General features: G+C 38.7%; 2 protein-coding genes across 3 annotated transcripts in view; one reads left to right on the top strand and one right to left on the bottom strand.

The window, feature by feature from the left end:
* Positions 1–1,839: 1,839 nt before the first annotated feature.
* Positions 1,840–14,586, top strand: part of LOC308639349 (olfactory receptor 4B1-like) — a gene marked incomplete at both ends in the record, with an annotated part of 70,573 nt that continues 57,826 nt past the window's right edge. The window contains one exon of one of the 2 annotated variants that reach the window (XM_081277618.1): positions 1,840–1,981. In XM_081277618.1, the coding sequence (XP_081133744.1) occupies positions 1,840–1,981 (142 nt within the window). Of the gene's footprint in view, positions 1,998–14,586 lie in introns of both variants that reach the window. The other variant, XM_081277617.1, reaches the window with a different exon arrangement.
* On the bottom strand, positions 6,979–7,911 carry LOC308639631 (olfactory receptor 4X2-like; the record flags this gene model as incomplete). Its single annotated transcript, XM_081277902.1, has 1 exon — positions 6,979–7,911. Exon 1 carries the CDS (start codon positions 7,906–7,908, stop codon positions 6,979–6,981), a length of 930 nt encoding a protein of 309 aa, XP_081134028.1. The 5' UTR covers positions 7,909–7,911.

Here is a 14,586-nt window from a genome sequence, read left to right as displayed (position 1 = left end):
TTGTCATCCCATTTATTAACTCTTGGCATTATTTCCTGAACTTTAGGAGTCCTATTGAGAAAGTCTTTGCCTGTGCCTATATGCTAGAATTTTTATCCTACTCTTTCTTCTAGGAGTTACATATTTGTGGTCTAATTCCTACATCTTTAATCTATGTTAGTTCTGGGTGAGAAATAAGGGCTCAGTGCCATTCTTCTACATATATATAACCAGTTTTCCCAGCACCATTTGTTAAAAAGACTGCCTTTCTCCAATACATGTTGTTGGCATCTTTGTTGAGGATCAGATGACTGTAACTAATTCATCTGTGTATTTTCTATTCTGTACCATTAGCTATGTATCTTTTTTATGCCATTACCATGCAATTTATAACAATAAGCCGTGTAGTACAATTTGAACTCTGACTGAGATGTCTTCAAACTTGCTATGAGGACTTAAAACTGCTTTGACTATTCTGTGCTTTTAATTCTTCCAAGTGAATCTTGAAGTTGTTTTTTCTAGTTCTGTGAAGAATATCATTGGAGTTTTCTTTCTTTTTTTATTTGTTGTTTTTAGATACACATGACATTAGAGTGTACTTTGACATATTATATATACGTGTAGTACAACCTATTCCAGTTAGGATCTCATTCTTGTGGTTGTACATAATGTGCAGTCATTGGTTTTTCTAATGGGTATTGCATCAAAACTGCATATTGTTTTGGGTAGTATGGCCATCTTAATAATATTAATTCTGCTTATCCATGAACACAGGAGGTCTTTCCAACTTCAATGGGAGGATTTTTCATCTTCAGTGTTCTTCATTGTTCTATAGTTTTCTTTGTAGAGGTCATTCATCTCCTTGATAGATTTATTCCTCTGTGTGTGTGTGTGTGTGTGTGTGTGTCTTGCATTAAAATACACATTATTTTATGTTCTTCACTAGAGTTTTAGGATTTTCTCTCTGAGCATTTTACATTTCTAGTGCTTTATATTTATAAAAAGTTTAATACTGTTATACATGCAATATTTTTCAGTTGTGCTTTCTAATCAGTGATTCCATTTGAAGTTTCTCATTATTTTACTCATTATTATTTATTATTATTATTTTTGGTGCTCATAAATCATTTAATCCATTCATGGGTTAATGGATTAATAGACAATCGAGGAAGTGTTGTAAAAGGAAGTCTTTGGCATGCTTGCTATGCTCACCACATAATGCCCTCTACCATGCTATGACCCACAGAGAAGGCCACCACTAGGTGCTGTGCAGAGACCCAGGCTACAGTTTTGGACTACACAGCCTGCAGATTTGTACACTAATTTACCTCTATTCTTTATGATATTCCCAGTCTATCTAGGTATAGCAACAGAAAATGGACAAAGATATTCCCTGGAGCAAACATGAAAGCAACAAGGAACACAGGACCAGAAGTGGATCAGGGGGATTCCCCAAGAGGAAGAGCTATCAAAATTCAGGATAGGTAATAGAAATATAGGCTATTTATTTCAATGGCTCCCACATTCAGAATATCTTGCAGTGAATGTGAAAAATGTCTGGGCTCAAGGTCAGAAAGCTGGGTCTGAGTCCCAGAATTCACCACTTTTCTGTGTAACCTTAGGAAAATGACTATAGCTCTTAACTTCCACTTAAAATTAGTAAAATTAAATAAATTAAAATAATACAAAGTGTTAGATTGCTAATATTTAATGGTAAATGAGTACTTACTGAACTGAAGAGTCTATTATAGATTGGTTTACACTGTCTTATGTGCTTAAATGAGCTGAATCAGAGCTAAAAATTGTTGTTCCATTGCAGGCTTTTCACTATCTGATGTCCAGCACACTTGAATTGGATCGATGGCCAGTGCAAACAACGTGACTGAGTTAATCATCACTGGCCTTTTCCAGGATCCCGAGGTGCAGAGAGTCTGCTTTGTGTTGTTTCTCCCTGTGTACCTGGCCACCCTGGTGGGCAATGGCCTCATTGTTGTGACAGTCAGTGTCAGTAAGAGTCTGTGCTCCCCCATGTACTTCTTCCTTGGCTACCTGTACCTGGTAGAGATAACTTACTCCTCTACGATAGTCCCTAAATTCATCACTGACTTACTTGTTAAGGTTAAAACCATCTCTCTGAAGGGCTGTCTGGTCCAGATCTTCTTTTCCCACTTTTTTGTGGTCACTGAGATCCTTTTGCTTATGGTGATGGCTTATGACCGCTACGTGGCCATCTGCAAGCCTCTTCATTACATGAACATTATGAGTCATCAACTGTGTCACATGCTGGTGGCTGGTACCTGGCTGGGGGGGCTTCATCCACTCCATAATTCAGGTTCTCATCACCATCCCACTGCCCTTCTGTGGTCCCAATGTGATGGACTACTATTTCTGTGACCTACAGCCTTTATTCAAGCTAGCCTGCAAGGACACCTTTGTGGAGGAGATCGTTGTGTTGGCCAACAGTGGATTAATCTCCGTCTTCTCCCTTGTTATTTTGGTGTCCTCCTACATCGTCATCCCATTCAACCTGAGGAACCGCTCTGCAGAGGGGAGGCGCAAAGCCCTGTCCACCTGCGCCTCTCACATCACGGTGGTCATCTTGTTTTTTGGACCTGCCATCTTCATCTACATGCGGCCCTTGTCCACCTTCACTGTGGACAAACTGGTGGCTGTGTTCTACACGGTCATCACTCCCATGCTGAACCCCATCATCTACACACTCAGAAATGCAGAGGTGAAATTTGCCATGAGGAAGCTGTGGGCCAGAAAGGAAAAGTCAGGGATGGGAACATGATATATAATATGTGCATGATTTTTGTCTTTCTTGGAATGGATTTTAAGTTTTGTATGATTTTCAAGAATGGCAACAACAAATATAAGAACTTCATGGTATTGCTAAGACAATTCTCCTTCGTAACTAGGACTCCCTCGTATATTGGTATAATGGTCCAAGGACAGAGGTCAAATATTCTTGCTGAACCTCATGGAACTTGGTGATTCTCTGATATCCAATAATAGAATGGTTTGGGTAATTGGAGGGACAAATCAAATGTAAATGCAAGGATAATATTTTGATGAATGTTTTGTAGGCTAAAATTACTTTCTTGCTTCCTTTTCTTCTTTTATTCTTCCTTCAATAGCAATTTTACATATTTGTGGGGTACAGTGTGACATTTCAATATATGTATACAATGTGTAATGTTCAAATTAGGGTAAAAATACATAGATATGATCAGATAATTATCATTTCTTGTGTTGGGTAAGCTGTCATTGTCTCCACTTGATATCCATGAAATAGTCATTAATTTGTGTCACTGAAAGCCATTGTACTATGTGATAGAACTTTAGGAGCTATTTCTTCTATCTACCTGTATTGCTAAAAAGAGCTCATTGCTTGGGCTGAGGTTGTGGCTCAGCAGTAGAGCGCTTGCCTAGCACGTGAGAGACCCTGAGTTCGATCCTCAGCACCACATAAAGATAAATAAATAAAATAAAGGTATTGTGTCCAACTACAATTTAAAAATAAAAATATTTAAAAAGACATCATTGCTTAAAATCTGTTCCTTTCCTTTTTCCTCCCTTCTTCCCTCCCTTTTTAAGTTCCCTCCTTTCTTTCCTTCTCCCTTTGTTCAACATCCTTCATGTTAACAACTTGTACTTCATATAAAAGAAGACCATACACAGGAATTAGTAGGGCATATTTGGGTATGAGAGTATAAATCTTTTTTTCTTTTCCAATATGGACAAGAGTATCTTTAAAATTTTCAATTCTTCTTGCTGGCACTTGGCATCTAGTACCATAGCCATGTGATCATGGTCATCAGAAAAGTCCCTGGAGTTCTTTTGACATGTTGACTCACAAGGGTGAATTGGGATGTCTCACAGTGTCCAACATTGATAAACAAAAACAATATCAAAATGGTATCAGTTGTACTTATCAATTGGGCAAAGTGAAGTCAAATTTATTCATAAAAAGGAATTTTTTTACCTTATCTAGAAGTAGAAATCATAGAATGTTAGACAATATTTACTGCCCCAATTAGAGCATGAAGGTGGGGGTTATACTGTCCATGTGTTTTCAATCTAGAACCATGTCCCTTATTTTTACTCGCCATGGCACATTTATTTTTTTTTTTAAATGCTTGTTAGTATTTCTTGTTGAAGGGATATGAGAGTCTGGGTGTGTGCTGTTGTTTCACCTCTTGGGGTCTCCATGTCACTCACCCTCTAACATCATTGTGAACAATTTAGAGAGTATCACAGAATTGACCAATTTTGGAATTCCACGGAGTGGCACTGAGTTTGCACTGCATCCACCAACCTTTTCTGAGGATCAGGTGAAATGCATGCATCCTCCCTGGAAGAGTGATGCGGCATCCTGGGTGTGCTAGAGGCCTTGAAGACCTTTCCCTTTCCCCTGTAGGCACTAGTTCAGAATGTAGGTGAGTAGTGGTTGTAAGGCCCCAGGAAATCTTCATTTTCCTTGGAGTCTCTGCTAATCATACCCATGGATGGCCATTATTCATCCCTGAAGAAATGCTGCTTGTTCTACCTGAAATGACTTCACCTTCCTTTTCCATATGCAAAATTCTATACATTTTTCAGTCTGTATTAGTCAACTTTCCACTGCTATGATCAAAGTGCCTGATAATGACTTAGAGGAGGAAATTTTATTTTGAGCTCATGGTTTCAGGGGTCTCAGTCTATGGTCAACTAACTCATTCCATTGTCCTGAGCCCAAGATGAGGCAGATCATCATGGCAGAAGGGCCTGGCAGAGAAAAATTGTTCCCCACGTGGCAAACAGGAAGAGGAGAGAGAGACACATAGAAAAGAAGGAATCAGGGACAAATATTATTCAGCCCACAGTGACTTATTTCTTCCAGCTACAACATATGTGCTTACAGTTGCCACCCATTAGTCCATTGAAATTACTAATCTATAAAATGTACTAATCCACTAATGAGGTTACAGCTCTCATAATCTAGTCATTTCACCTCTGAACATTGCTATATCATCTGTTTCATCAATAGATTACTTAAGTAAATGAGAACATTTTCCTAGTGACAATATAGAAAAAACCTCCAATATACACTGTTATGTCTATAAAGCAAATTTCATATCTCTTTATATAGCATGTTATTATTCACATAAAAGGTAGAGATATAGAAACCACCTATTATACATTCATTTGCTCAAAGAAACTATGAAAAAATATAGGAAACTAAGAAAAGTAGGACAAGGAAAGGAGGAATGGGAAAAAGAATGAAAAGAAACTTTTCACTTGTGTACCTGTTCATTTTGTTTATTCTTCAAACCTTATGAGTATATTACCTGGGCACTAATTAAATTAAAGAATTAAGTAGTTTTAAGGTGAAATATGAATTTAATTAGTGGCATAGGATATTGTAAATGCAAAACTAATAGAATAAATAAAATATATAATTATACCTTATAAAACTGTAAGCTTATAAACATTGAAAATAAGACTCAAAACCAAAGATGAGAACACTTATCCCCACCAAAAAAAAATCAAAGAATGCAAATTATACAATAAGTTTTTCCCCTAATTTTCAAAACATTTTACACTGTATTGTAAAATAATTTGACTTACAGAAATGTTGAAAAGTAGAAAGAATTCCTACTTCCCTTATTCCAAATTCCCCAAATATTAGTATTTTTCCATATTTTCATTATCCTTCATTCTCAACAAATAAAAATATACAGACAAAGGCATAGATAGAATATTTCTCATACAATGGAAATAGGGAGAAGTGGGTTAGAGAATACAAATTTGTAGCTCTAAAAGATAGGTCTCCAAAGCTAATGTAGAGCCTGGGAACTACATCCAACAATGTTATATTTTCTAATGAGAAATTGCTTAGAGTGAAAATTTTAGGTAAACTTATCACCAAAAAATGCTAACTATGGAAAGTGATGGATATGTTAATTCACTTCAGAGTATACAAATCATTTCATTATGTATCTATATCAAACAGCATATAGAAATCCTTAAATATACGCAATAAAAATAACAATATTTTTCTAAACTTTCTGAAAGCTACCAACAACATGACCTTTTATCTCTAGTTAATAAGTGAATCATCCAACAGTCAAGGACATATTCTGACATAGCAAACATAAGTTTCAAAATCAGCAAATTAATATTTATACAATTATAATGGCTCATTTACAGAGTTTTGCCCCAATATCATCCTTTAATACAGAATTCCACATTGCATTCAGTTGTCATCAATGTTTAAACTGCAATAATTAAACCTTTTCCTTCACATGTTAGAAGAGTGAAGAGCAGTAATGTTACAGAATTCGCCTTAATTCAGGTTTCCCTTATTCTCTTTTTTCTTGATTATACTCAGTTTTGTGGTTTTGGTAGAAATACTATCGTCATGATGCTTGTCTCACCAATGAATCACATCAGGAGACATATGGCACTGACTTATGCCACTCCTAGTGATGTTAACCTTGGGAAATGGTGAAAAGGGGGCAGTGAAGTTTTATTTTTTTCCACTTGAAATTAATAACTGTCTTGGTGGGAGATTCTTTTTTATTAATTAAAAATGTTATTTCTGGATGAACAAATATTTAATAACAGAGTTGAATGTTGTAAAAAGCACTTTCAAAAGATAGCTGATTCAATTTAATGCTGTGCATCAAGTGTCTTTACAATCAATTACACAGTAAATTCACTACAATAAATGAGTCTAAAATAAAAGCAGCAATAGAGGTACATATTCCTACTCAAGAATATTTACCACAATACCATGGAAGTAGTAAAAAAATTAAAGACAACTTAAAATGGCTAGGTAGGTTATGGAATGTCCATAAGGAATTACAAACAATTAAAATGAAATTTTTGAAGATGGAGAAAAGATAGAATACCACTAATATATCCTGTGACCTTTCCTCCTACATAGTATGCCCATGCAGTTTGGATCCCAGTATCATTATAAACCCAAGGACCAGTACCAAGGCTCAGCCTCTATGTCCCACCGAGTTTCATTGCCCTGGTCCACAGCCTCTTCATGGCCTTCTTCACCTCAGCATTTCTCAGGGAGTAGATGACAGGGTTGAGGAGTGGGGTTATCACTGTGTAGAACACGGCTACCATCTTGTCTACAGGCAGAGTGGTCGAAGGCCTCAGATAGATGAAGACACCGGGTACAAAGAACAACATGAGCACGGTGATGTGGGACCCACAGGTGGAGAGGGCTTTGCGCCGCCCCTCAGAGCTTCGAGTCCTCAGATGAAGCAATATGACCGTATAGGATGTCAAAAGGACTGAAAGACTGATTACATTCAAGGTTCCCCCATTAGCAACAATCATCAAACCAATGAGGAAAGTGTCTGAGCAGGAAAGTTCAAGTAGGGGAAGAACATCACAGAAATAGTGGTCAATCACATTGGGACCACAGAAGGGCAGTTGGAAGATGAGAAGGACCTGGGCAAAGGAATGCACAAAGCCCCCCACCCATGCCATTCCCACCAGGACCATACACATCTGCCAGTTCATGATGGTGGTGTAGTTGAGGGGCTTGCAGATGGCCACATAGCGGTCATAGGCCATCACTGTGAGCAGGAAAATCTCAGCACCCCCAAAGAAGTGCAGGAAGAAAAGCTGTGTCATGCAGCCCCACCAAGGTATGGTTTTCCTCTCAGCCAGCAGATCTGAGATGAGTTTGGGGGCTATAGTAGAGGAGTAGCAGATCTCCACGAAGGACAGGTAGCTGAGGAAGAAGTACATGGGGGATCCCAGACTTCTGCTGGTCAGGACAGTGAGCACAATGAGGGAATTCCCCAGGACAATTGCCACGTACAAGAGCAGAAAAATCACAAAGCAAACTCTCTGCACCTCCTGATTGGGAGATAGTCCTAAGAAAATAAACTCAGTCACATTGTAGGTATTAGCCATGAGGTCACCATTAAGAGGCAGAAATTTGTGTGGTGTTACCTGAAATGATACAAAACCACAGACTTCTTCATGAAGTGGGTGAGTTACACAGAGACACTTGCCTGTGTCAGAGGCTTATGACCATGGTATTGAAAAGTGTGGAGGAGTTAGTAAAGTGTAGAAGGGAAGAGCATCCCAGGAATGGAGAAAGCAACTGTAAATGCATCATACGTGGCTGGAATAAAGGAAAGAATAGCAACAAATAAAAGTGTAGAGAGAGACTAGTACAGGTTAATAAAGAACTATTGAGATCATCATCATCATCACATCATCGTCACGAAGGCTATCCTGCTCCATGCTGGACTTTGTCCAAGCTATAGCTGAGGTCAACATGGTCTCATTCAGGAAGACCCCAGAGCTCCTGAGCCTGGGAGCCTGAGGACTTGCACTCACACCACAAAGATTCCTTTCTTTCTGGCTGGGGTTGTGGCTCAGTGGTAGAGCGCTTATCTAGCATGCAAGAGGCAATGGGTTCAATCCCCAGCACCACCTAAAAATAAATAAATAAATAAACAAAAAACTAAAGGTATTGTGTCCATCTACAACTAAAAAAATATTTTAAAATAACATTATGGGTTTTATTCTACAAAATATAGGGATTCATCAAGTATATTTGTCACTTGGAAAGTAAAATCATTTTGTATTCAGAAGTTGAACTAGTGGAAACAGCAAAGGAGTGGTTAACCTATTAAAAGTCAGTAAGTCCCCTCATTGGACAATGTGGGGCAGACAGGGTGTTCCTGTGTCTATGTAATAGAGCTTTGCATATTTTTAATTATCCTTTAACTGGAACTTTCTTACATCATTCTTCTCTTTATTGTTTCCTAAAATTGGTTTCCAAAACAGTGTTCTCAACCTGTCCACATGCCCTTCAGAGGCTTCAGAAGAGATGTCCTTTGGTGCACCCCCAAGACAACCAATGTCTCTGAATCCTTATTTCTGTCTCACCGCCTATTTCTTATCCTCTAAACTTGGTCTCTGTGTGACCTTATTGCTTTCTTAGGATCCATTCAGTACATACCCAATTTTCCTCTTTACCAGCATTTTCCATTTCTTCTAATCATTATGCATCCAGTGCCAACAAAGCTCCCCCATCTCCCGACTGTCCTGCTCCATGCTGGACTTTGTCCAAGCTAGCTGAAGTCAATGTGGTCTCATTCAGGGAGACCCCAGATCTCCTGAGCCTGGGACTTGTACTCACGCCACAAGGCTACCTTTCTTTCTGCAGTGATTGAAGACAAGCTAAGGTTGTTAAAGACCACCAGGAGGCAGAGGGGACTTACAGAGAGGACTTACAGCTACAGAAACAAAGAGAAGGCAAGGTCCATCCCCAAGTTCATAGATCACTGGGGAATTCTGCCAAGTCATTCATGAAAAAAAAAAAAAAAAAAACACTGTGAACATTCTGGACTCCTGGGTTCAAGCTAAGGTATTTTTCAAATACTACCTATGTGATATCTAGCAAGTTCCTTAGCCTCTCTGGACTCATGATCCAAACTGTAACATGCAAATTTTCCTAGTTCAGAGGGAGACACCATGAATGCCAATCCCAGTGTGATTCCATGTTATAAAGTTGCCATTCTGTGTGCTGCTGTGAATTCCTCTCAGATAAAAATCCGTGCTATGAGACCAGAGGGTCTCACAGCCAGTGGCCCCCTTCCCCTCAGGACATTTGGCAATCACAGGGCTTCACAATGGATTATATTGTTTTATATGCCCACCTGCCCTGCTGCCATCTGAGCCTCCTGAAGAGAGACTGCATCTTCTCACCACTCCATCTCCACTGCTTGCTCCCGTGACCATCACCTAATAGCACTCAGTGAGTGTCACCGGGGTGAGTGACAGTGGGTGGGTGTCTGCCCAGGCCTTCTTAACGTGGTATTTGCTATATCATGTTTTCAGTAAGTATTGTAAGAACAAAGGTCCCTAAGGACCAAGACTACAGCTTCTCCATTCCTGAATCCTGGAGCCAGACACAAAGCTGCCACCAGCACCGGACCCACAGAAGAGAATGTTGAAAATCATCCTGAGCCTCAGGGCCCATTCTCTTTGCTTTAAAAGTGAAATCAATCTTCACATACTAAATAATCTCATGTTCACAAAACAAAACTGGCACCAGTGACTTTTCTGTTCTCATCTCAGAACAGAGGTGCAAATTTCTGTTCTGAACACAGAGATGCAGGTTCCTCCCTGAGAGCAACCTTGGGCTCATGCAAGCTGCCAGTTAACCAACGGAGAAGCATTCGACCAATCTAGGAACCAGAATCCCTGCTTGCCAGGAGCTCCAAGACAGGGATCTGCTACCCCTACAGCCTTAGACTTGAGAATGTGGGAGACTAAAGCACTTGGATCTCAAATTCCTCTGATTTAAAAACAAGAGCAAAGTAGACTCGCCTCCCCCGTGTTCCACGGAGAACTAAGAACCCTGGCAGCTCGGCCTTAGGGCCATACTGCATAAGGGACACCTCGGGGGAAGGCATGATCAGGTGAGAAGAGGGACCCAGGGGATCTGTAGCCTTTCCCCTTCCTAATTAGGCAGAAGGTCTCAGGGGAAGCAGGACCTGCACAAGCCTAGTAGGAAAAAAAAATAATTGGGAAATGTGAACAAATTAAATTGTCCCAGAATTCACAGAGCACTCCCCTGCATGGAGTTGTTCACAAGGCAATGATCCCTCTCCTGCTCATCAGGAGCTTGAATCTGGGGCTTGATATAAAATAACAGTACTCAATACTGTGGGTCCAAGGCTTAGGGAAACTGACATAGCACATCTCAAAGCCTGTGTGTGGAAGAGGTATAGATGGGTGGTTCCCAGCCAGGGGTGATTTACCCCAGAGGACACTGGGTAATGTGTGGAGCCATTGGCTGTTGTCCAAGCTGGCTGGTGAGGGAGGGGCTGCTCACATGAAGCTGGGAGAGCCCAGGGAGGCTGTGACATCCTACAAAGCACAGAACTGTCCACATAGCAGAGAATTACCCAGCCCAGTGTCTATAGGACTGCCCAGGAGATGCCCTGCTATAGCTGAAGCAGATTTGCTCTGAATTCATAAGCATTGAAATTAAGATATGTCAAGAGCTTTGTAATGTTGTGAACAACCAATAAAAAAAAATGAAAAAAAAAAAAAAGAAATTAAGTGTGGTGAACATGGGAATTCCTTACAGTTCTTTGACCACGATTTTGAGTGTTTTAAATTTAGTGTGATAGAATGTTTTAGAGATGGATTATATTGTTTTATATATAAAACAAGATAATATTTTGTAAAATGAACATATGTTTGTAAAAAGAATGGGCTCTAGGCAAGCGCTACTAACAAATATTTTCAATTCAGGCTTGACTATATTCAGAGTTGAATGGAGATGACGTACGTTTCAACTACTAACTAAAGATAAAACTATAATGAGACCTTTTAAGATTTAAGTTCAACACAATATGTTTTGCACATATAAAGACTGAGTTAAACATTATTCTTTATAGAGAAACACAAGGAAGATAATTGGCACACAATTACATAAAAGTCTAAAATTATTGAAGAAAAATAATTACATAAAATGCTAAAATATTTAAGTAAAATTTTTAAGTGTGTATAATAAATCCTCATGAAGTTGAGTTTCTGTGAAAATCTTTCAACCAAAATATTTTCTATGCTGAAAGTTTGCTTTAATAACTCTACAGAAGTCAATTTTCAAATTTGTGTCTGTGAATGTTTATTGGAGGAAACTACATTTTTAAAAGTATATTGTGGTATAAAAGTGGACTTGTTCATATAAAACTTTAAATTACATTTGTCATAAGAAATTGACTTCATTTCCTAACTTGGTCAAGAGTAACCATTGATTTTGACAACACTAATCCTTTTCTTTTAGAATTAAGAATATATCCAGGCTGGAAGTGTAGTTCAGTGATCAAGAACTTGCCTAGCATGCACTATCTCTAGCATCATGATCAATAAATATATTCTTAAAAAAGAATTAGGAATGAATCCATATACATTCCTCCTTGTGAAAAGTTATTTAGAAAAAATAAGTAACTTTATATTTTTAAAGAAGAATAATTTTTTAAAAGTCTCCAGGAGGTTTTACTTCATCAACAAACAAACACTGAAATCAATCCAATATCCAACAGTGAATTTTATTTATTGTGGTATCTTCATGCAATGAAATTCTACTTAATACAAAGAGCATCCATTGTAAGGCAGAAAGATAGGGAAGGATGCAGGAACTTTGGTTTGTGTAGAAGGGAGTGAGGGAAAGGGGTGGGGTTGTCGTGATGGGAAGGACAGTAGAATGAGAGAGACATTAGTACCCTGTATACATGTATGATTACACTACTGGAGTGACTCTGCACCATGTACAGCCAGAAAAAAAAAGGAGAACTTGTGCTCCATTTGTGTATGATATGTCAAAATGCATTCTACTGTCATATATAGCTAATTAGAACAATTTTTTTAAAAAGAACAAATTATTGGAATCCAAAACACAGACAATTTACAAAGACATTGTGTTGAATGAAGGAAAAAAAGCCAGATACCAAAGCTTCCATTCATAAGTACATGGGAAGAGGCCAAATTAATTCATGATGATAGAACTTAAAGCTGGGGTTGGGGAAGGAGATACCTACAAGAGCCAAAAGAAGTTTCTGGGATGATAAAATATCTACATCTCAGTTGGGGTGCTCATTAGTTATCCAAAGATAAAAAAAACCACTGAATTGTACACTTAAGGTCTTTACGTTTCACTGGATATAATTTTAAGTTGATTACAAAGTAAAAACTATCTGAGATAGGGAACTACAACAGAAGGAAATATCTGAATCAGAATAGTTGGATCTGGTCCCAGGCATGTGCCTGATTTATCTTGGAGCAGATCACAGGTGTTACCCAAGACTTGATGTTTTCTTTCCTGTATAACATTAGAACCCCTAAAGATTTATTGGAGCATGTGCCCACATGGAACGAAATAAAAATTATATTACCCAGGCTTCGTTATAACTTTGAAGGGATATACACTTATTTTGTCACCTCTTTTATAAGGATGGCAGGAACTTGGCTTTGAGAAACGAGCTCCAATAGCCCTCTGGGGCCCTAAGGTGAACACTGGAAGGGAAGCTATTAAGGATGGAGAAACATGGTGAAGAGAATGTTTCTACCCTGAATTGTTTATTTTTTTTACTTCTCTCTTGTTTCAGATCCTGATCCTTGCAAGTAAAACGTATGTTTTATTTCTTGTTTCATTGACTTCACAGGATTTCTTCGAGACTCCAGTGAGGTAGTAGATGTGAAATGGCTTTGGAATAATAATAACAAGGTATTATGCAAAGATAAGGCATATCAATTACAATATTAACAAATCCAAATATGCCTTCCAGGTGTACCCACACAGTTTGGAAAGTTGGTATTGTTTTACTGCAAGATAATGCGTGAAAACCTCTTTTTGTCGATATCTTAATTGTATCTCAATAAGAGAGTCCCCTCACTCCAAGGGACCGCACATCTGACTTAAACCCTTCCAAATGATAAAGACAAATGTTGACACAATCTTGACCTTACTCATTCAGCAGCAATTGAGTGTCTGTCATCTGTCAGTCATTGTGCCAACTGCAAAGTCACATGGAAAAGGGCACAGACACAAGATTTGGGGTGAAGAAGTGAGGCTGAAACTCAGTCTGACCCAAGTAAGTTTGGTTAACACTTGAGACATCATGCCCAGGTGGGATGTTCCTCTTCTATACTTGGAACTACACTATGCTTGAGAAAATAAAACCAAGAGTGAAGAGAAATAGCACGGCAGTTGACTGATACTAAAACTCATCAAAAGAGACATAACACCATATATTTAATCCTTTTACATTCACTGTTTCCAAGAAATTCAAAGATACACAAAAAGTTTCAAACTACATAAAATCTGCACCACAAATACATTGTTCATTATTGACCTCAACAAGACATAAGAACTACAAGTTTTATAAAGGGTTGATGGAAACATGTTTTGATAGATCAAAATTTCAGGACATTACTTATGTGGTAATTCACCCACATTAGCAAATTGCAATGTGAGGAATGAAATTGCAGTGAATTGGCCCCAGACCTTAGGTACAGGAATACATATGCAAATAGGATCCATTCTCTGTCCTCAAGGACTCTAAGGGTAGTTTGTCCCTGATTCCCAACTCCCAGGCATTCACATCCCAGCTCTGCCTTCTGTCCATCAGAGGGAGATGAAAACTGGGTCTGCTCTTAGGAAAACTGTGACGTTAGGACAACCATCCTGCTCTTTGCCTCCAATTTCCAGGACAAGGTTACAGAATCATGGAGTATTTCAAAGATGCTTATCTCAGGTTATCTAGTCATTCAGTGGTAGATTTGGATTTTATTCAGTCAATCTGGCGACAGAGTCAAATCTTTAACTACCTTGCTATGCCCAGGTGTACCAATCTCCAAGAAACCATCTTACCAAACCTCCTATGGACAGCACTCCCTCCATCAAGGCAGACCCTGAGGTTGTTCTAATAGCAATGTGCCCAGTCAGGGCAGAAACTCTGCCTCATCTAAGCCCATCATGTAATCCCAACATCATTTCCCAATACTCTCTTTCCCAGCCTCCTTTACATGTAGGGTGACCTCATGACCTCTTTCTGCTAAAAA

Source organism: Spermophilus citellus (assembly GCF_964194105.1).
Source record: "Spermophilus citellus genome assembly, chromosome: 2".
NCBI lineage: Eukaryota > Metazoa > Chordata > Mammalia > Rodentia > Sciuridae > Spermophilus > Spermophilus citellus.
This window is presented reverse-complemented; position numbering and strand designations above follow the sequence as displayed.